Source organism: Malaya genurostris, chromosome 3, assembly GCF_030247185.1.
Source record: "Malaya genurostris strain Urasoe2022 chromosome 3, Malgen_1.1, whole genome shotgun sequence".
NCBI lineage: Eukaryota > Metazoa > Arthropoda > Insecta > Diptera > Culicidae > Malaya > Malaya genurostris.
In genome coordinates, this window is record NC_080572.1 from 198,500,272 (window position 1) to 198,521,468 (window position 21,197).

The following is a 21,197-nucleotide window of genomic DNA, read 5'->3' on the forward strand; positions in this document are numbered from 1 at the left end:
GGGCAAATCACTCTAAACTTTGTCTGAACTCAAACAAGTTTTACCGGAAGTAAAAAAGTTTAGCAGGGATCTCGCTGGATTAGAATAGGATTAGAGAAGTTTAGCCGAGATCTGGAAAAGCATTATTTTGACATAAGAAGCCGTAAACGTGGAAGCAGAGTTGCCAGATATTTTAATAGAAAACTGTACTGCTTTGTATATAAAATCTGTATTTATCTGTATTCACTAATGAAAGGAAATTTCGGAAAAAAATGATGTTTAAATATGTTATTCCATTAGATTATTGTTAATGAATGGCAAATGCAAGGAGCATTCCTTTATATCGTAAGTCCTTGCCGCACTGACAAGAGCATTCAACGACGAAATTTAATTGTTTTTGTTATCAACCACAATTGAATTGAAAATCCATATACTTTTTCCGTTTGAAAATGATGACTTGGAATTCAAACGCCCAATACGCAACGTCAAGTCAGGTCTTTTTTTTCAGTCAGTCAATAAAGTTTCATGACGCCATGACTTCCTTGAACATGAGTTCAAATTGGTTTCAAATTATGATATAAATGTATTTCAGCGTTCATCATTAAACAGCTGCACGATAAAATGTTCATTTTAATATGGGCAATCAAACACGCTTAGACGGAAAAGTTTCATTGTTTCTTTCTTACTTTTTGTGGTATTTGTATAAATCTGCACTGCACTGCACTTCGCTTCGATTAGGCTTTTTCACGCTGCATACGATTATGCACACTTTCATTCTCTTTGCTACACATAGTAGCGGTTGAATATGGATCGATCGTCTTTTCTTGGATTTTTGCTGGTTAACAATATAATCATGGAGATATGATGTATCGTAATAGGCCATGAAACCTGAAAGTTACAAATGTCACATGAAGATGCCAGATGCAGACAGTTCGGAGAGTTGTGAACTATCGTCCTGTAAAATCAGTTTTGTTATATTCTGGTGCATAGCTAACCCACACACCGAGAGCGTATGCTCCGGATTATCTGCCATATCCTGTCGGAATGTTGGCCATTCTTGTTTAATATCTGCGTCATTTTCCACAGTTTCTATATTCAACTCGAACCAAAAATTATTCCGAATTTCATCTACATCGTACACTGTGTGGTTTCTCTTGTAGAGACGTTCCATTGTCTGATTTTTTTTAACGTCTGCAAACCTTCAAAATATGCTAGAAGGGAAATCGTGAAGTAAATAAGTATGTAGTTTGCTGTTAATCTGTATTAAAGTAAAAAAAAATGAATTGTTATCCTTTCTATAAGATTTTCAATAACATATTAAACACAGCTTTATTCAGTTTTGGCTTCAGTATTAATGAAAAACGTTTCTAAACATAAAAATTGCAAGTCTTAGCATCTATTTTGTTAAAACCAGTTTAATATCACAGATAGAGATATCTTTGGGTAAACCTTCAAAGGGCTACAATAAATTGAAATATATTCCATCTTCATGCTCCCAGCTACTAAGAGAAAAAATTTTCAATGTTGTTTAACCCTAATTTCATTTTACCAATCTGCTGACGAATCAATGTTGACACTCAGTGAATGTCAAGACCAATAACAGAAACTTTTTAAGAGATCATATGTTCTTTGACTTTCTTTTACACGGTTAGAAACGCTTTCAAACGGATCGATCTAGATGTTTGGATAGATGTAGTTTTTTTCGCTTTCCATTGACTTTTTGTATTTTATTTGAAAAAACCAGATCTGTCGTCCCCCTCGGTATAAATGGCATCTCTGCGTGGGAGCTCGAATGACAGATACACTTCAAACAAGATTAAGCAAAACAAGGTTGGATTAGTTTTAAATTACACAAGCTTATCTAGACTAGTTGGGATTAAATGAGATTGGAGAAGATTATTTTGGAATTACATGAGTTTATTAGTATGAGATTGTCTAGAGTTTAGAGTGATTTGCCCCATGGGTCCGAAAGTTTTTTTGACCCGAGAGATGAATGACCTTAAGAATAAAACCTCTATAATAGAAACAAAAACAAATGAAACATTATCTTAAAACAAATTTTTGCCATGCTGTACATTTGCGTTCAATATGATACTTTGTGGCAACCCAACTTTCATGATAACAGTGCAACAAGAATGAATTACTAAATTAAATCAATGCCTTTGTGTTGATAGAGTAAAGATTTCACGCGTTTTATATATTTATTTTTTTTTTGATAACGGCCAATAAGCCACATTTCAACTTCCACTTTCGAAAGAAATTGCAGCCGAGATATGAAGAATAGAATAAAAAATTATTTTTACGTTTCGTCTTTGACTCATCAGTGCAGAGCAGTTCAAATTGAACTGCTTAGTGCTAAACTCGGCAGTTCAATTTGAACCGCTAAGCAGACGTAAAGTTTCTGCTACTTACAGAACACTTTTTGTTTTGCAACGAAGTGCAATGTCTTTTCTGACGTGCCGAACGGAAACGTGTTTTCGACTTTTCTGGCCGATGCAGGTATGGTCATTTAGGGGTTAGCCAAATTTTGTGCTAGGGCACATAACCGTTTTCATTATTTTTACGTTTCGTCTTTGACTCATCAGTGCCGAGTTTAGCACTAAGCAGTTCAATTTGAACTGCTCTGCACTGATGAGTCAAAGACGAAACGTAAAAATAATGAAAACGGTTATGTGCCCTAGCACAAAATTTGGCTAACCCCTAAATGAGAATAAAAAAATTTAACACCAGGTCGACATCGGCACCAGGATCATAAAAAATGTGTAGTGTGCTGTGTTATGGCATAACACCTTGGGTAAACTTACATTTACCTAAATTTTGAGGTCATCACTCGTTACGGCTGATAAGAATGCACGCACAAAAAATAACGTTTTATAATTTCTCTGTTGATTTTCAGAAGGCCGTTAGACCAAATCAAAGTTTCTGTTTGTTTATTTTCTCTTTTGAATATTGTGATGTGATTATAAAGAATGAAGATTTTTTCATTCGGAATTCCATGTGGAAATCATGCAGAATTCCGAATCAATTCCAACTACAGTGCAAAAACCGATTCCGAATGAACTTCGCCGACAACCGGTTGATTCGGAAATCTGTCGGAATTGAGTGAGAAGATTTATTTATTTACAATCAACAGACACAATTTGGTCCTAATGATAATTCCTAATAATATTCAGAAAATTTGTACGTATTCTGCTTCGTGACACATTAAAATCATACCCAGATGAAACGCGGTTGAACGATAATAGAACCAATAATAGAACCGTTTGCGCCATAGTTGGTACGTCGTATAGGAAGTCGAAGAAAAGCACTGTTGCGGAGAGCTCTGGGTCGCACATTAATATTAATTTCGTTGAGCAAAACGGGACAGTCGATCCTACCGTTGAATATATCTGCTATTATCAAAGCGCGTGATAATTCTCGTCGCACTTGTAATGTGTCGAGACCCATTGATAACCCGCGACTTTCATAACTAGGTAGTTGATGAGGATCGCTCCACGGCAATCGGTGGAGAGCGAAGCGAACAAATCTGCGCTGTATTCCCTCAATTCTATGAGCACCGTTCAGGTAGCATGGGTTCCAAACTGCCGAGCAATATTCGAGAGTTGAACAAACAAGCGAGCAGTTAAGCGATTTTAGACAGTGTATGTCTGTAATGTGCTTAGTTATTCTCATTAAGAATCCTAAGCAACGGGAAGCTTTAGCTACAATGTAACTGATGTGATGCTTGAATGTAAGTTGTTCATCGAGATGGACGCCAAGATCCTTAACGCTAGTAGATCTTCCAATCAAGGATCCATCCAGAAAGTATTCGACATGCAATGGCATTTTTCTCCTCGTGAACGTAATGGCCGAGCACTTGTCTGGATTTACAATCATACGGTTAACTTTACACCAATCTGCGAAGATTAATAATTACCGCTGGAGAAAGGTTGCGTCTTCTAAGTTGCGGATGATGTGATAGATCTTGACATCTTCAGCAAACGATAAGCGAGGACCTTCCAAAGCAAAATTGACATCATTGAAGTACAGTAAAAATATTAACGGTCCTAGATGACTTCCCTGTGGTATTCCGGATGGTGCAAGGAACTCTCCGGAAGTATGATCGTCAATTTTAACTGCTAAACGACGATGCCTAAGACACGACTGCAACCAACGGATGCGGACTGAATTGTCAATTTGTCTTCTTCTTCTTTCCCGATTTGGTACGTTTTCGTGCTGATTTTCAGTTTATTTTTAAATGAAAACTTTTTCGTATGAGCCATCTATTAGTACTAATAATACTGTTGTTGTACCGTTGAATTCCACTATGTTATATCACGTCATTACACTCTCACAAAGTCACTATTTTCACAGTCACTATTTTTCCGAAAGTGTTTCAAACGTTATAATACAGATACGTATTTCGGAATGCTATTTGCATCCTTCTTCAGTGTATCGGTTTTATAAGTTATAAAACCGATACACTGAAGAAGGATGCAAATAGCATTCCGAAATACGTATCTGTATTATAACGTTTGAAACACTTTCGGAAAAATAGTGACTGTGAAAATAGTGACTTTGTGAGAGTGTAATGACGTGATATAACATAGTGGAATTCAACGGTACAACAACAGTACTATTAGTGAGAACATTCTACTAACAGCTCAAACAGAAATTTAGTGATCTATTAGTATTTGATTGCAGTGACGAGAAGCAAAGTCTTGGTCTCATTGAATCTAGCATTCTACAGCCATAATGTGTTGGAATAACATTTTTTAACATCATTTTATTGTTGAAATTTAATTTTGTTAGTGAATACAGATAAATACAGATTTTTTATAGAGAGTAATACAGATTTCATATGGAAATATCTGGCATCTTTGCTGTCAATCGGGTTGATCGAGAAGCCAATTCAGGCGAAAATTCTAGCGTTGAACCGATCGAGCACTGAAAAATCATGCAGTCGAGTAAGAATTCATTGCGCATTCCGTCATTTCGATAATGTGGGTATTTGCAGAACAATTTTTTGCATCGAAGTTCAATATCTATACTAACGTGCCGAAAGAAAACGTGTTTTCGACTTTTTCTGACCGATGCACGGAATTAGCCAAGTTTTGTGCTAGGAATTAGCCAAGTTTTGTGCTAGGGCATTTTATTTCAATGTCAGTGTGCCAATTGTTTCAGTGAGTTTCTTCTAATACGACATAATGAAATTATTATCTCGAAAGTCTTTATTTTATCAGTGTATTCGTTCCGAATTTCAATGATTTTATCCGGCATTCGAGGAGCGATCATACAGTAAATTCGGTGTAAGTTATTATAATTTTGTTGTTTGTAACAGTGAACTTATTATTATTCCTAATTTAATAACAACGTCAATAGCACTCTGTTAAAACAAATAAAAGATTTTCATGTTGATAGATTTTATAAAGCGGCTTATATTCAAGCAGCAAACAATGACTGACCGAGATACTATAAAGGTGAGTATTTTCGCCTTTTGATCGATATACGGTGAATTTTAAAAATACAAGTCATTGTATGTACAAGTACAGATTGAATTTGCAGTACAAATTTCCGGCACGAAGTGTGCTGAAAGAGTACAATCCGCTCTAGAAGACGTAGGACAAGTTGAAATAGATGTCGAAAAAGGAAGTGTGCTAGTAGAAACTACTTTACCGTGGATAGAGATTCAGAAAAAGATTGAAGCCACAGGACGAAGAGCAGTACTGTCAGGATTTGGAGGTAACTTAGAACTATTTTGTTTTTCAAGCTGATTACTATGTATATTGGTTTTAGGCCAATCGGCTGTTTCAATAATAGATCATGGTAACAATTCTACTGGAGTTCGAGGTGTTGTTCGATTTTGTGCTCTTTCCCAACATGGTTCTGTTGTAGATGGTGTCATAGATGGTCTAGAGCAAAACAAACCTTACAAATTAAATGTGCATGAGTGCGGTGATATATCGAACGGATGTGATTCAGTTGGCGATATCTACAATTCCAGTGATATTAGTTCCGACGAAAGCGGACGGGCTACAATAAGATTCACGATTCAACATTTGAATGTATGGGATGTAATAGGAAGGTCTGTAGTTGTGGCAGAGTCTGATATCGATAAAAAACTGGCCTGTGGAATTATTGCTCGTTCAGCTGGTATTTTTGAAAATTACAAAAGGATATGTGCTTGCGATGGAGTGACCATTTGGGATGAACGAGACAAACCGTTGGCAGGAACCAAACGCAGGAACGGTCAGAAGTCAACGCTATAATTGTGGTAATGGTAAACTGATAATATATTTAGTAGAAGGTCATACTGGGTTATTTCATAAGGTTTGTATGTACATAAAGGAATAAAATTCCGTTTCAGACTAATGTATGCTATCAATCATCGATGACAATAGAAATTTCGTTCGTTTCGTCGGGTTGTTCCATCGGTCTCGGTGTGTTTGCTTTGTTGTTTATTTTTGCCAACTGCGCTCGGCACAGTTGTTTGTAGGTAACAACTAAGTCCATACACTTTGGTGGAGACGAAATGGAAACGGTTACGTGTACAGGAAGATACTCCAAGTTGTTTTCCAATTCTATAAGTTTAGTCATCATTTCCATTACTTGCATAAACTGTACTTTACTGACGCGGTAGCTCATTTCACCAAAGGTCATTTTGTACCAATTGGTGTAGTCACCCAGAATACTTTTATTAGATGAACAAATTTCTCTTGCTGTTAACATTAGCAGAAGAAACTCGTCAAAATTATTGTCCTGTATGACTTTATTAAACATTTCTTTTATGATTATTTTCAATCGGCTAATATTCGATTTTTCTTCCTCTATTGTAACTGACAGTAGATGGAGAAGTTGTAAAAAGTGTTTCCAGGAAATTGAAGAGCCTAAATTTTGAACTGCTCCAAATAGGGTATCAATAGCACTTGTTTTATCCTGGATCATATCCATCATTAGCTGCCCTAAAACCGTTCTTTTGTTTTCGTTGATTTCAACTCGCCAATGTAATTGGAATCCATAAGCGTGTTCGATAGTAGTACAGTTTTTACTGAGTAATAGCTGCATGTGTTGTGTTTTGAGTAATTCCAGTTCGGAGATTTGTAAATGTGGGTCCAGTCTATGTAGATAGTTGCATGGAATAATATTGTGATTTTCTAGTAAGTCATCTAAAGCAGAATTCAAACTATCTTGGATGATTTCTTTAAGACTAGTAGAAATACTAATATCTGAAATATAAAATGTTGAATTTTAGTTTAAACTAATTGATAGTAGAATACTTAAGCACGAGTTGGAAAACAGCTCCGCCAGTAGGATATGTTCTGTCTCCCAAAGATCGTTCATAACCTGTTGCGTTGTTTCTTTGGAATGTATATTACTGTAAGTTACTTTCAATGTTAGAGTAAGAACAAAATTTTGATATTCTTTCTCTTTATCTAACCTTAATATGAATTCTGAAGCCGTTGTTATACCAGCATTTTTTAACATAGATAATACCTTTGCGCTGCCTAGATTCCAATCGAGCTTCATAAAAAAACGTCTAAGGATGTTCTGTAAATATAAATTCGATCTGAATTGTTTGCTATACACAATCATTTCAACAATCAATAACCTTTTCTTTTGAAGTCATGAATTGAATTCGAACTTGATATTCGTCTTCATAAGGAACATATCGGTTTTCAATTCGCTCAACGGTTTCCTGAAAATTATTTATTCTTTTATTTACAAGTGTTAACAAAAATTACCATCAAAATTCAAGGATAGATACATTAATTTCCATACTTTTTCGAAACAGTTCGGGAAAGCTACCAACAGCATATCTAAACTACTAAAGTAAGAATCTGGAGATTCTATATTGTAAAGGAATTGATTTCTACTTCTAAAACTCAATTCGTATGCCGTTCAATTATACTTAATAATATTATATTTATGTTATTATTATATTATGCTAAATCATATTTGAATATTATTCACCCGTAAGATCATCTGTAACTCTGTATAACGCATTGTTTACATTTCTGACTTGATTGAAGAATTATTTTGCACGCTCGTTCAATGTTACTCTAAAGTGAGTACAATTTCACTCACTTTCGTTAAAAGTGGAACTACTCTATAGTGAGCAAAGCTTGTTTACTCACTTTTGAGTAAATATGGTATTTGTCAAATTCTGAGTAACATTTACTCAGTGCTACAAATGGTAAAATTAGCTCGAGTGAGTAAATATTACTCAATATCAAGCGAATTGAATAAGGGATTCGAATAAGGAATGCTTTGCTGACTTACTTCCAACGAATGAAGGAAGCCGTTACCTGTTCATCGCTCATTGGAAAGGATCCGTCTGCCTTCCTCCGTTCCACCTCCGACAGAGGGAAAAGTTCCGCCTTCCGACAAAGGGAAAAGTTCAGTGCACGTAAATTTTCACACAACGTTTTCAAAGCTCTGTGAGTAAAACTTGTTGTCAATTTAGAAACTGAGTCGAAGTTACTCATTCTTATAAATCAATATTACTCACTTTTTGACATTTGAACCAAATAAGCAAAAGTGAGTACAAATGACTCACTTGAGAGTAACATTGAATGAGCGTGTGAATTAGTATCATATTGAAACGGTCTATTGTACTACACCTATTTTTATTACACCGCGCATTACGAAGCTTGTCATTTGAACCATACACTCTTATCTAGTGTTACTCATTTTCACCAGATCAATTTAGAGCAAATCAGCAGCTAGAAGTTCTATTGTGCATGCAGATAAAAATCGGAAGCGACGTCTCTCTCGCCTGATTATGTTACTCCAGCGAAGTTCACCGTGCCCCAATGGTATGTAGACTGCCATGCGATATATTAATCATTCATAATTGCACGAAAATTCACTCCCTTGTAACGTTCAGTGTCAAACCCATTGATTCCCAAACATACATTATCAACTTTAAGCGCATACAGAAAGTAATATTCCATCGTTATGTGCTTCGATAGTGGAGGCAAGACAATGTATTCATTTATGTTGAAGCACGTGGTTCATAAACGAGACAACAAAATATATATAAAGTAACATGATTCTATCAGTTGATGTATAGGAAATGGCAGTTCAATTGACGTCGCTCGGCAACGTCGCTGCGCTGGACTGTCCAGCGAATTGCAGATTAGTGCTGCAGCGACAATATAATAGAGCAGAAACTGGAACAAACGTATCCCACGCAAGTCTTTCTAGTTTTATTTATTCGACCAGTTCTTCTGTCAAATTTAAAACTGGTCTACGATGCCGTTCTATTTTTTGTATATTTGAAACACGAACACTGCTGGAGCTGTTAGTTTTTCTTGTTATTAAATTCAAATTTAAATTTTGTAACTGACATAAATTATGCATCTAGAACTAGAACACTACTGAATATGGAGCTGTCCATAAAAGACGTCACGCTTTTTTGGCAATTTTTGACTCCCCACCCCCCTTTGTCATAAATTGTCACAGCAGCAAAGACCCCCATCCCCCCTATGTCACATGTCACGAATTCAAAATAAATAAAATTAACACAGATATATTATTTCTTTAGCAAAGGAATAATATTTCCTTAGTGTAGCATACAGGCTGAGAAAATGAAGATCAAAACCTCATCAAATCGAGATCACTGCCGAAGAAGACCGCTTGTGATCTTTCCCAATAAAGATCACTTCTGATCTGATCTTTCCAAGATCAGTTGGTCAGTGATCTTTAAATCACACTGAAAATCAGTACAACGTGCAAAATCGATAGATTTCCAAATCAACCGGTTGGAGGCGAAATTAATTTGCACTGGATTTCGCATTGATCCAGCTTTCATGCTGAATTCCACATGGAACTTTGAATGAACATTTTTCACCCATTCATATTTGATTTGGAATTCATTCCGAACCAAAGCTGCCAACTATTTTTTTCAAAAATCTGTATTTGGTGGAAAATCAATTTGGTACAATATTTATTTCATTCAGTAATAGCCGTTCAACCGAGAAGGTTGTGTATAGAAGCGTACAGTTTAATAACGCTGGGTGGTTTACACGCGTTAAATACGACAACGGTTGAACTACAGGTAGAAACCTGTTGGCAGCAGCCGTTAAAACGTATAGTCGTGCTGCATAAGAGAGCCCTAGTGCTGGGCCAAGCTGGTGAAGGAAACAACAAAGGGCGTTTCCCAAACTCTACCCAGGCCGCAATATACAGCCACAAGTGCTGAGCAGGAGAGTGCAAAGGCACATCGAAGAGGAAGAGTGCAAAGGCACATAGAAGCAGGAGAGTGCAAAGGCACACCGGTGCGAAGGCACTTCGGTGCAGAAGCATATCGGTGCGGAGCACTAGGAAGAAGGAGACAAGACAACTCGGTCTTTCCACTGCCATACAACACGCAGGTATACACCGGTGACCTGCGCTGGTTACAGCTGGCGAAGACGAAAGCAAATCGGAATTCGAGTGGTGCTGGATGTCAGGTAGCAGTAGCATCACATCATATTCTATCGCTACAGTGAGCTTCAGCATTGTATCAACGTCCAGATACATCCAACAAGAACATCTAGAGCAACGAGGATCTACACGGCAGTGCAACGGAGATAGACAACAATTTCAAGGTAGAAGTTTTTTCTTTTCCTTTTGATTGAGTACTGTGTAGTGTTGGTTTCAAATTTTATTTTAAAGTTTAGTTAAAAATTTTAATGTAATGGATGAAACCATGGACGTAAATCCTAGCATGAATCCGATACCCCCACGAACGAAAAAATATCAGGAGAGCTCTTCTGGGCCTTGGACAGTCTTTTTTAGACGTATATCAAAGCCATTAAACATTTTTCAAATTAATAAAGGTTTGACATCACGATACTCTTCAATCAAAGAGATCATAAAAGTAAATAACGATAAAATTCGTGTTGTGGTAAATAATTTGAAACACGCGAATGATATTGTCTCTTCGGAACATTTCAATAAAGAGTATAAAGTTTACATACCCTCCAAAGATGTCGAAATTGACGGTGTTGTTACCGAAGCGAGTCTTTCGGTAGATGATTTACTCAAGCATGGTGTTGGTCGTTTCAAGAACTCTATGCTTGAGGGTGTGAAAATACTGGAGTGCAAACAACTCTCGATGAACATTAGAAAAGGTCCCAAGTGCAAATGACAGTTTCTCTTGGTTTACTTTCTCTTTCAATTATTACGGCAAATTCCAGTAATTCCCCAAAAAACTCTACAGTACATATCGAAAGTTTATGGTTTTTACTATTATCCTATGTGAATTGTTAGATGGAAAGATTACTGATTGGACCGTAATACTCGAAAGAGAAAGTAAACAAAGAGAATCTGTCATTTGCACTTAGGACCTTTTCTCGTGTTTGTCTTCAACTGTACTCAGTAGTTCATGAAGAGGAAAAAAAAGTTTATCGCCCATCAGACTCGTTTCGAGTGACATTTGCCGGGTCTGCGTTGCCGTCCCATGTCTATGTCGATAAAATTCGCCTCCCTGTTCGGCTTTTTGTTCCAAATGTAATGAATTGTACGAACTGCAAAAAACTCGGCCACACAGCTACTTACTGTAGTAATAAACCAAAATGTATTAAGTGTGAAGGGCCTCATAAAGATAATGATTGCAACAAGGAAATTGAAAAATGTATTTATTGTGGGAATAGTCCTCATGATGATATTTCAGTATGCACTGCATTTAAAGTGCACAAAGACAAAATTAGGCTTTCTTTAAAAGCACGGTCTAAGCGCACATATGCAGAAATGCTTAAAACGGTCATTGATGTCCCCCCTTTGGAAACCGAAAACGGGTTTTCAAATCTAGAGGAACCAGAGGACTCTGACTCTGACGAAAATAGTGAAGGTAATTCGTTTATCACTACCCAAGGGTCAGTTAAGAGAAAGAAGTCTTCCTCCAAATTACCAAAAAAGACACCTAAAATTTCATCTTCAAAAAAAGATCCCCGTGTTAAACAAAAAAAGTCAAAACCAAAGACTGTGCCTCCTGGTTTGTCAAATTCACAAACCAATCCAGGATCTAGTACAGAAAAAGATAATAATCCAGTGGGCTCCATTTCACAGCCACCAACAGGATTACTGAAGTTTTCGGAAATTGTTGAATGGATTTTCTCAGCATTCAATATATCTGAACCCTTAAAGACCCTCATAATGGCATTCCTTCCAATAGCTAGAACCTTTTTGAAGCAGTTATCAGCTCAATGGCCAATTGTCTCAGGTTTTGTATCTTTTGATGGATAATTTATCACCCGTCGCAAATGATACAATCACTGTCCTGCAGTGGAATTGTCGAAGCATCATGCCAAAACTTGATTCATTTAAAATATTATTGCATAGTCAAAAATGTGATGTATTTGCTTTATGCGAAACATGGCTTACTTCAAACATAGCTTTAAATTTTAATGATTTTAACATTATACGTCTCGATAGAGACTCTCCGTATGGTGGAGTGCTTTTGGGAATTAAGAAATGCTATTCCTTTTATAGATTAAACATCCCTTCAACTTCTAGTATAGAAGTTGTTGCTTGCCAAATAAACATTAAAGGCAAAGATATTTGCATAGCTTCGGTTTATATTCCTCCAAAAGCACAAGTTGGACAGCAACAGCTTAATGAAATGGTTGAAGCCCTTCCTGCACCACGATTGATTCTGGGGGATTTAAATTCGCACGGTATTATGTGGGGTTCCGTTTACAATGATAGCAGATCATCTTTAATACAAAACATTTGTGACAATTTTAGCATGACGGTATTAAATATGGGTAGCATTACACGGATCCCAAGACCTCCTGCACGCCCAAGTGCATTAGATCTATCTCTTTGCTCAACATCAATTCGACTAGATTGCACCTGGAAAATACTGCCTGATTTACACGGTAGCGATCATTTACCAATCATCATCTCAATTAGCAGTAGCAATTGCATTGCTACTTCCGCTAGTATTCCATATGATTTGACAAAAAATATCGACTGGATTAAATACCAAAGTAGTATCTCTAGTATTTTGAATTCAATGGAAGAGCTCCCTCCACTTGAAGAATATGACTTCCTCATTTGTTCGATTCTGGAGGCAGCAGAACAATCCCAAACTAAACGCTTTCCTGGGCCAACGACTAACAGAAGGCCTCCCAACCCCTGGTGGGACAAAGAGTGCTCAGAGGCTAAACTCGCAAAACAAAATGCTTGCAAGACGTTTCTAAAACGGGGAGGAGGAACTCCTCAGAATTTTGAAAAACTTATGGTTTTAGAAACCAAGTACAAGAGCATACTTCGAGCCAAAAAATGTAGCTATTGGAGACATTTTGTCGAAGGTTTGTCAAGAGATACCTCAATGAGCACTCTTTGGAACACGGCCAGACGAATGAGGAATCGTACCGTGGGCAATGAGAGTGATGAATACTCGAACCGATGGATATTTGACTTTGCTAGGAAAGTTTGCCCAGATTCTGTTCCTACGCAGAGCATTATACGGGAATCTCCTCCAAATAATGGTTTTATTAATAACCCATTTTCAATGATGGAATTTTCTATAGCACTCTTGTCTTGTAACAATAACGCTCCAGGGTTGGACAGAATTAAATTCAACTTGGTGAAGAATCTGCCCAACCTCGCAAAAAGACGTTTGTTGGAATTGTTCAACAAGTTTCTTGAGCAAAATATTGTTCCACCTGACTGGAGACAAGTGAAAGTTATCGCCATTCAAAAACCGGGGAAACCAGCTTCCAATCACAACTCATATAGACCCATTGCGATGTTGTCCTGCATCAGAAAATTGTTCGAAAAAAATATTCTACGACGTCTCGACACTTGGGTCGAGACGAACGGTTTGTTGTCAGATACTCAGTTTGGCTTCCGTAGAAATAAAGGGACGAATGATTGCCTTGCATTACTTTCGTCTGACATCCAAATTGCCTTCGCTCAAAAGCAACAAATGGCATCTGTATTTTTAGACATTAAAGGAGCATTTGATTCAGTTTCCATTGATGTTCTTTCAGACAAGCTTCACCAAAATGGACTCCCAGCGGTTATAAATAATTATTTGCACAACCTTTTGTCAGAGAAACACATACATTTTTCACATGGCGATTTGGCAACACTCAGAAATAGTTACATAGGTCTCCCGCAAGGCTCATGCCTCAGTCCGCTCCTCTATAATTTTTACGTAAATGACATTGACAGCTGTCTAGTAACCCCATGTACACTAAGACAATTAGCAGATGATGGCGTGGTTTCAGTTACTGGACCCAAAGCTATTGATCTGCATAAACCATTGCAAGATACCTTAGATAACTTGTCCGATTGGGCTGTTCATCTTGGTATCGAATTCTCTGCGGAGAAAACAGAGTTAGTCGTCTTTTCAAGAAAGCATGATCCCGCGCAGCTTCAGCTCCATATGATGGGAAGAATGATCCAACAGGTTTTAACTTTTAAATACCCCGGGGTGTGGTTCGATTCCAAATGCACGTGGGGAGGACACATTAGGTTTCTGATAACAAAATGCCAACAAAGAGTAAATTTTCTTCGAACAATAACAGGATCTTGGTGGGGTGCTCATCCGGAAGATCTAATAAAATTGTATCAGACAACGATACTTTCAGTGATGGAATATGGATGCGTTTGCTTTCGTTCCGCTGCAAACTCTCATATTATCAAACTGGAGCGAATTCAGTATCGTTGTTTGCGAATTGCTTTAGGGTGCATGCATTCGACACATACAATGAGTCTTGAAGTTCTGGCGGGAGTTCTTCCATTAAAAGATCGATTTTGGGAGCTTTCATCACGCCTGCTAATAAGATGTGAGGTGCTGAATCCCATGGTAATTAATAATTTCGAACGACTAGTCGAGCTTCGATCTCAAACAAAATTCATGACAGTATATTTTAACCATATGTCACAGGAAATCAACCCTTCAAGATATATTCCTATCCGTGTCAGCCTCCTAAATGTCCCTGACTCAACTTTATTTTTCGATACATCCATGCAGCGCGAAGTGCGTGGAATCCCGGATCATCTACGTTCGACGGAAATCCCAAAAATATTTTCAAGTAAGTTCAGGCATATTGACTCTGAGAAAATGTTTTACACGGACGGATCGCGAATTGAAGAAGCGACAGGGTTTGGTATGTTCAACAATAATGTTTCGGCCTCATTTAGGCTTCAAGAACCTGCATCTGTTTATATAGCAGAGCTAGCAGCAGTTCAATATAGTTTGAGTGTAATCGTCACATTAATTCCAAACCATTATTTCCTCTTCACAGATAGTCTGAGTGCAATTGAAGTCATTCGCTCAAACATGACTGGCAAGACAGAACCGTTTTTCCTGGGCAAAATAAAACAGTGCCTGAACGACATATTGAACAATAATTATCTAATCACTATAGTCTGGGTCCCGGCTCATTGCTCCATTCCTGGCAATGAAAGAGCCGATATTTTAGCCAAACGTGGTGCTATTGAGGGTGAAATTTATGAGAGACCAATTGCTTTCAACGAATTCTATAGCTCGTCTCGCCAAAGAACACTTGCCAGCTGGCAAGCTTCTTGGGATAAAGATGATCTGGGTCGGTGGATGCACTCAATTATTCCGAAAATATCGACAAAGGCATGGTTCAGGGGACTGGATGTGAGTAGAGATTTCATTCGTGTGATGTCTAGACTCATGTCCAATCACTACACGTTAGATGCACATCTCCTTCGAATTGGGCTCTCCGAGACTAATCATTGTGCTTGTGGCGAAGGTTATCGAGATATTGATCATGTCGTTTGGACATGCGTGGAGTATCGTGATGTCAGATCTCAACTAATAAATTCTTTGCGTACCCAAGGTAGACTATCCAATATCCCAGTTCGAGACATTCTTGCTTGTCGTGACCTTTCATACATGAAACTTATTTATCATTTCATAAAGAAAACTGGAGTTTCAATTTAATAAAGGCCCCTTTCAAGACTTAGTTCTGATCCCAGCTGCGTCCATGAGTTCAACCAATAGCTAAATTTGAATAAAAATAATGTAATGATACAAACAAACTCGAAACAGTTTATGAAATTATTAACAAAATGTCTGAAAATAACAGCTTATTTTATAATTTATAGAAGTTAATCGTTTGGTTCAAATAATATTTCCGAGTAGATTTCATAATTAACGACGAGTTACCTAAGATGATATTTAAGTAATAAGAGAATATGTTTTAATAAATGCAAAACGTTGTGACTATGTTAGAATTAAATTAGGATAAGAATATTATGTAAAAGTGATGCTACGGCGAAGAAAAACTTATGTAAACTGCCTTAAGAAATAAACGTATTTATGAAAAAAAATATTTATTTCGAAAAATTAATTGAGTGAGGATTGGTTTTGAGAGCAAAAAAAGGTCGGTCTACCTACCGAACCCTGTGGATACAAACACAAAAACTGAAAATCGATATTTATCAGTATAGGAATTGAATTTTCGGCATATTAAGCGAACATATCTGTATTCCTCTTTCGAGTACAAAAATCGATACTAAGACCGAGAAATCGGTATAGTTGGCAACGCTGTTCCGAACTGATGATGTGGGGTATATTAGAGTGCCTATAACCAGAGTGACGACATCTCATTCGTAATGTTGGCAACAATTCAAAACATTCCATTAGCTTTACATTGAATTGACAGGTCGTTTGCTCGTTTGGAACTGGTAGCTGTCATTCCAAACGAACAGCTGTCGCCACTCTGATTATAGTCACTCTAGGGTATATATATTTAATGGGTTTAATCCTACACTTATTAATGGATACTTTATTTCAATCGTGTAATTCATCGAATTTTTAAACGGTGTAAATGACGATTCCCGTCACGAGAAATGTAGATGCTGTCATTATTGTTTACATTACCTACAACTAATTCTCGAAGATAGGAAAATATTATATTATTATTTACCAATTATTATTTGAAAGTACATACCGAGGTCTAGAAGGATATGTCTTTGGTAGCCTACGAATACAGTAGTGATGATGACACGGATCAGGATGAAGATAGAAACTCGGATGAAGCAACAACAGTATTTCCGCAACAAAGTAGCACACGGTCCAACAAGTTGAATACCTCTAATGCTGCTGAAGAACCCATCGAAGATACAAAAGCATTTCCTCAACTAGCTCTTCCAGTTCCAAAAACTATAATGAATGGGTTAAGCGTAGAAGAAGAGGATGACGAGTTTCTTCGGAAAAAGGCAATTCCAATGACGAAACCCGCTCCATTTCCGATTTTAACTACTGTCAAAACGAACGTTAAAAATGGGAAGATTCAGATTACAATACCGTCTCTGCGAGACTTCAAAGACGATACTGAACGTAAGCCAATAATAAAGCCAATTGGAGCAGAAAAACCAACTGGGCTTCTCAGTTTACTCCCCAAACCGAAATCTGAGCTTGCGTTTTTTACTAGTAAAGCATCACCAAGTGTTGTTTCATCCATCAAACCTGCTGTTCAGCGTCTCATACCTGATTCGGTAGCGAACCGACCACGAAATATTCCTTCAAAAGAAGCAGTTATGAAAAAAGCATCAGCCAAAAAACCTCCGACAGATAAACATGGAAATAATAGTGAAGATAGTGAAGACGAAGAAAGGGTTGATTTCTTCTCACTCAATTCAAAGGAGAGTTTACCCGAAATAAGTGCAAATGAAATCAATGCAATGGTAGCAAAAACGGCCGCTAGAATGGCCGAAGCTGCCAAACAATTCACAGAACCGGAACCAGTAGAGGAACAACCATGTTCTAGTGGTCTACATCCTTCTAGAGACTTTGTTCTACAAGAGCAAGATGATCTAACTAGCGAACGTGCCTTGTCTTCTCTTATCGGAGGAAACAAAGCTAAACGAGCTCGTGTGGATGACGTAAATATAATTGAAATCAGTTCTGCTGATATCGTTCCATCGAAGGAAGACTTCTTGCGCAGAAAACTCCAAGAAGAGACTGGTTATGTTCCAACAGGACATTTAACAGGTGATTGGAGCTGTACAAGTAAGCGTAAATCACACATTACCTACCTAGCCAGTAAAGCGCAAGATAATGCACAAGAATTGGAGGCAATGTGGTCTGCCAACAGGCAAAGTCGTAGGCAAACGCAAAGCAAGTACGGGTTTTAAGATATTGCATAATCGTGTTTATCTTGTAATGAAGAATAATGAATACATTTGTTTTGATCAAATATCCTATAATAAAAATTATATATCACACTCAGTTATCTTCATATTATGGGTTTTTTTTCTTTTATAATCAGAATGCGTTTGTAAGTGTACAATGTTTGTGCTACTAGTGAAAGAGGAATTTTCTCGACCTCGTTAAGTACAAAGACATCATAGACATCATAAGCGACATACTTTTTTACGAGCATGAAACACCCAGTCGAATGGGTTACAATATATTTTATTGTATCTTGACAAGATTTTTTTCATTTCCAACCATTTAATATATTGTTTCTACGATCCACAATTGAATTTATTGCACACGTGGTTACACAATATCAGACCCTGTCAGCTTGGAGCGAAATCAATCTTCAGTTCAACAACGCCATCGCACGGCATCACATTCAACGTATCATGTCAATTGTATGGGTGCGCAGCCCTTCTTTTTTTTCGCGCACGAATTTGACATTTCTCTCCCCTACTTCTATGTATGAGATTCGATGCGGACTCACCTGAGGGCGACATGCTCGCAAAAAAGTATGTTACCAATGATTTGTTTGGGAAATGTAAGAGCTGGATATCTTGTTAATATGATGTCTTTGACAATATGTAAACTGTACATTTGATTGTTTTCCACTTCCGGTGAAACTCTCAAAATTTTATGTTTTGAATTGTTATGATACTTAACAACCTATACATTCTCATTCGTAACCGAATGTTCGAAGTGAGCACACGCGTTTTTTTAACAATCGACATCGGTAAGACGAAGGTGCCTATCACAGCAGAGGCTGTAGTATAGGCATTAAATAAAAGTGATAAAAAGTAGCATCCCCGCAAGTGAGTTCTGTCTGTGCACCGGTTTTGTATCGGTATCGACAGTAGACGCTATTGTGCTATCCTCGGGCAGCAGTTATTTCTATTGTTTGCTACCCGCATCGCAGCAGCCAAATCCTGAGTCAAGGTCACGCTGAAGCACAACGAAGGAGTGAAGGAGCAACTCACCTAACAGCTTACCGTGACATACTGTTAAGTATTTTCTCAAACTTTTTCTTTCAACTTTTACTATTCATATATTTTCTTTTCATTTTATTTCTTTCTTTCTCATTTCAAGTGCGGGAGACTTCTTTACTCCCGCACTTTAAATATGAATATTGATGACAGTGGGGGTGTCTCGGAGGAGGGCGAAGCTGAACGAATGAACGAAGAACATTTAGAGGCTGAGTTTGCTTCCGAGATGCCATCTACCCCTCCTATACCATCTCCCCCTCCGATACCATCTCCCTCTCCAATGCCATCTCCCTCTCCGATGCCTCCATCTCCCTCTAAGATATTGCCTGCTCGCCAAAAAGTTTACCAAGACGACGGCTCGGGGGGTCCGTGGGTGGTATACTTCCGGCCCAAATTAAAGTCTCTCAGAGTTTTAAATATTGCTCGGGACCTGGAAAAACATTACTCGGCAATAAAAACAATAGATAAGGTTTCGCCAAACAAGTTACGCGTTGTTGTGTCCGACCTGAAGCAAGCAAACGAGATTGCTACCAGCGAGTTGTTCACGAAGGAGTACCGCGTGTACGTCCCGTCTCATGTGGTGGAGATCGACGGTGTGGTCCGTGACGAAAGTCTGACAATCGAAGATCTGATGAAGGACGGGTAGGCCGTTTCAAAAACCACGACCTTCAACCAGTGAAAATTTTGGAGTGCAAGCAATTGCACTCCAAATCGATAGATGGTAAATTTTACCAATCGGACTCATTTCGCGTGACTTTTGCCGGATCTGCACTTCCAAATTACTTGGTAGTGAGTGGAGTTCGTCTACCTGTTCGGCTGTATGTACCGCGGGTAATGCATTGTACAAGCTGCAAACAGTTAGGTCATACGGCAACCTATTGTTGCAACAAACTGCGATGCGGCAAATGCGGAGAGGCCCATGAGGACGATCTCTGCAGAAGAGCAGTGGAAAAGTGTTGCTACTGCGGGGAGAATCCTCATGATCTTTCGGTGTGCCCTACGTACATACAGCGTGCGGAGAAATTGAAGCGATCCGTGAAAGAACGTTCCAAACGTTCTTATGCGGAAATCTTAAAAAGAACCACTCCATCGACCCCTGAGAACCCGTTTGCAATCTTGCCAGTTGAAGAGGATACCTCTGACGACCCAGGCGAAGGACCTTCCTACACACAGGTTGAAGGAAGCAGGAAAAGACAAAATCTGGCTTCTCCCAAGCTTCCTCGCCTCAGACTGTCCTCTTCGTCACAAAAGAACCAAACGGAAACAAAAAGTGCTGACTCAAAACCGAAGCAAACACCTCCTGGGTTCAAAAAACTTAGGGATGATAAGGAGTACCCAGCACTTCCTGGGGCATCAAAAAACCCGAATGACCCCAAAGCAAAACCAGAAAATCCAACAAACGCGGGATTATTGAAATTTTCTGATATCGTGGACTGGATATTAACAGCCTTCAATATTACTGATCCTCTGAAAAGCTTCCTAACTGCTCTACTGCCAACAATAAGGACATTTTTAAAACAGTTGACTGAACAATGGCCCCTCCTTGCAGCGATCGTATCTTTTGATGGATAATTTACCACTGAGAATCGAAGATATGATCATTGTGCTTCAGTGGAATTGCAGAAGTATCATCCCAAAACTTGATTCTTTCAAACACTTAATACATACTCATAATTGCGATGTATTCTCCTTGAGTGAAACTTGGCTTACTTCTAACATCAACCTCGACTTCCATAATTTTAACATAATCCGCCTGGACCGAGAAGACTCTTATGGAGGGGTACTTTTAGGGATTAAAAAGTGCTATTCATTTTATCGTATTAACCTCCCCTCGACACCGGGAATTGAAGTTGTTGCTTGCCAAATTAATATTAAAGGCAAAGATCTATGTATAGCTTCTATCTACATTCCTCCCAGAGTCTCGATAGGGCATCGTCGGCTTGCAGACATCATAGAACTTCTTCCTTCACCGCGGCTGGTTTTAGGGGACTTTAACTCGCATGGTACAGGATGGGGCTGCTTATATGATGATAATCGTTCTTCGTTAATCCAAGATCTGTGTGACAACTTCAATTTGA

The 21,197-nt window shown here is 38.1% G+C and overlaps 3 protein-coding genes across 6 annotated transcripts; 2 read left to right on the forward strand and 1 right to left on the reverse strand.

Annotated features, from left to right (window-relative positions):
• Positions 1-4,928: 4,928 nt before the first annotated feature.
• LOC131437523 (copper chaperone for superoxide dismutase) lies at positions 4,929-6,325 on the forward strand. 2 transcript variants are annotated; one of them, XM_058606925.1, is made up of 4 exons: positions 4,929-5,267; positions 5,341-5,438; positions 5,511-5,700; positions 5,755-6,325. In XM_058606925.1, the coding sequence occupies exons 2-4, from the start codon at positions 5,370-5,372 to the stop codon at positions 6,225-6,227; spliced, it is 732 nt and encodes a 243-aa protein (XP_058462908.1). In that variant the 5' UTR covers positions 4,929-5,267; positions 5,341-5,369; the 3' UTR covers positions 6,228-6,325. The 2 variants fall into 2 exon arrangements, with proteins under 2 accessions (XP_058462908.1, XP_058462909.1); XM_058606926.1 differs by having other exon boundaries at positions 4,930-5,267; positions 5,380-5,438.
• Positions 6,240-7,998, reverse strand: LOC131437522 (uncharacterized). 3 transcript variants are annotated; one of them, XM_058606923.1, is made up of 5 exons: positions 7,930-7,998; positions 7,568-7,654; positions 7,397-7,506; positions 7,236-7,333; positions 6,240-7,184 (listed from the first exon to the last, which is right to left on the reverse strand). In XM_058606923.1, the coding sequence occupies exons 1-5, from the start codon at positions 7,960-7,962 to the stop codon at positions 6,340-6,342; spliced, it is 1,173 nt and encodes a 390-aa protein (XP_058462906.1). In that variant the 5' UTR covers positions 7,963-7,998; the 3' UTR covers positions 6,240-6,339. The 3 variants fall into 3 exon arrangements, with proteins under 3 accessions (XP_058462906.1, XP_058462905.1, XP_058462907.1); XM_058606922.1 differs by lacking the exon at positions 7,930-7,998 and adding an exon at positions 7,738-7,919; XM_058606924.1 differs by lacking the exon at positions 7,930-7,998 and adding an exon at positions 7,724-7,902.
• Positions 7,999-16,792: 8,794 nt separating this feature from the next.
• On the forward strand, positions 16,793-18,165 carry LOC131438496 (proline-rich protein PRCC). The gene has a single exon (XM_058608573.1). The coding sequence runs from the start codon at positions 16,903-16,905 to the stop codon at positions 18,070-18,072; it is 1,170 nt and encodes a 389-aa protein (XP_058464556.1). The 5' UTR covers positions 16,793-16,902; the 3' UTR covers positions 18,073-18,165.
• Positions 18,166-21,197: the final 3,032 nt, after the last annotated feature.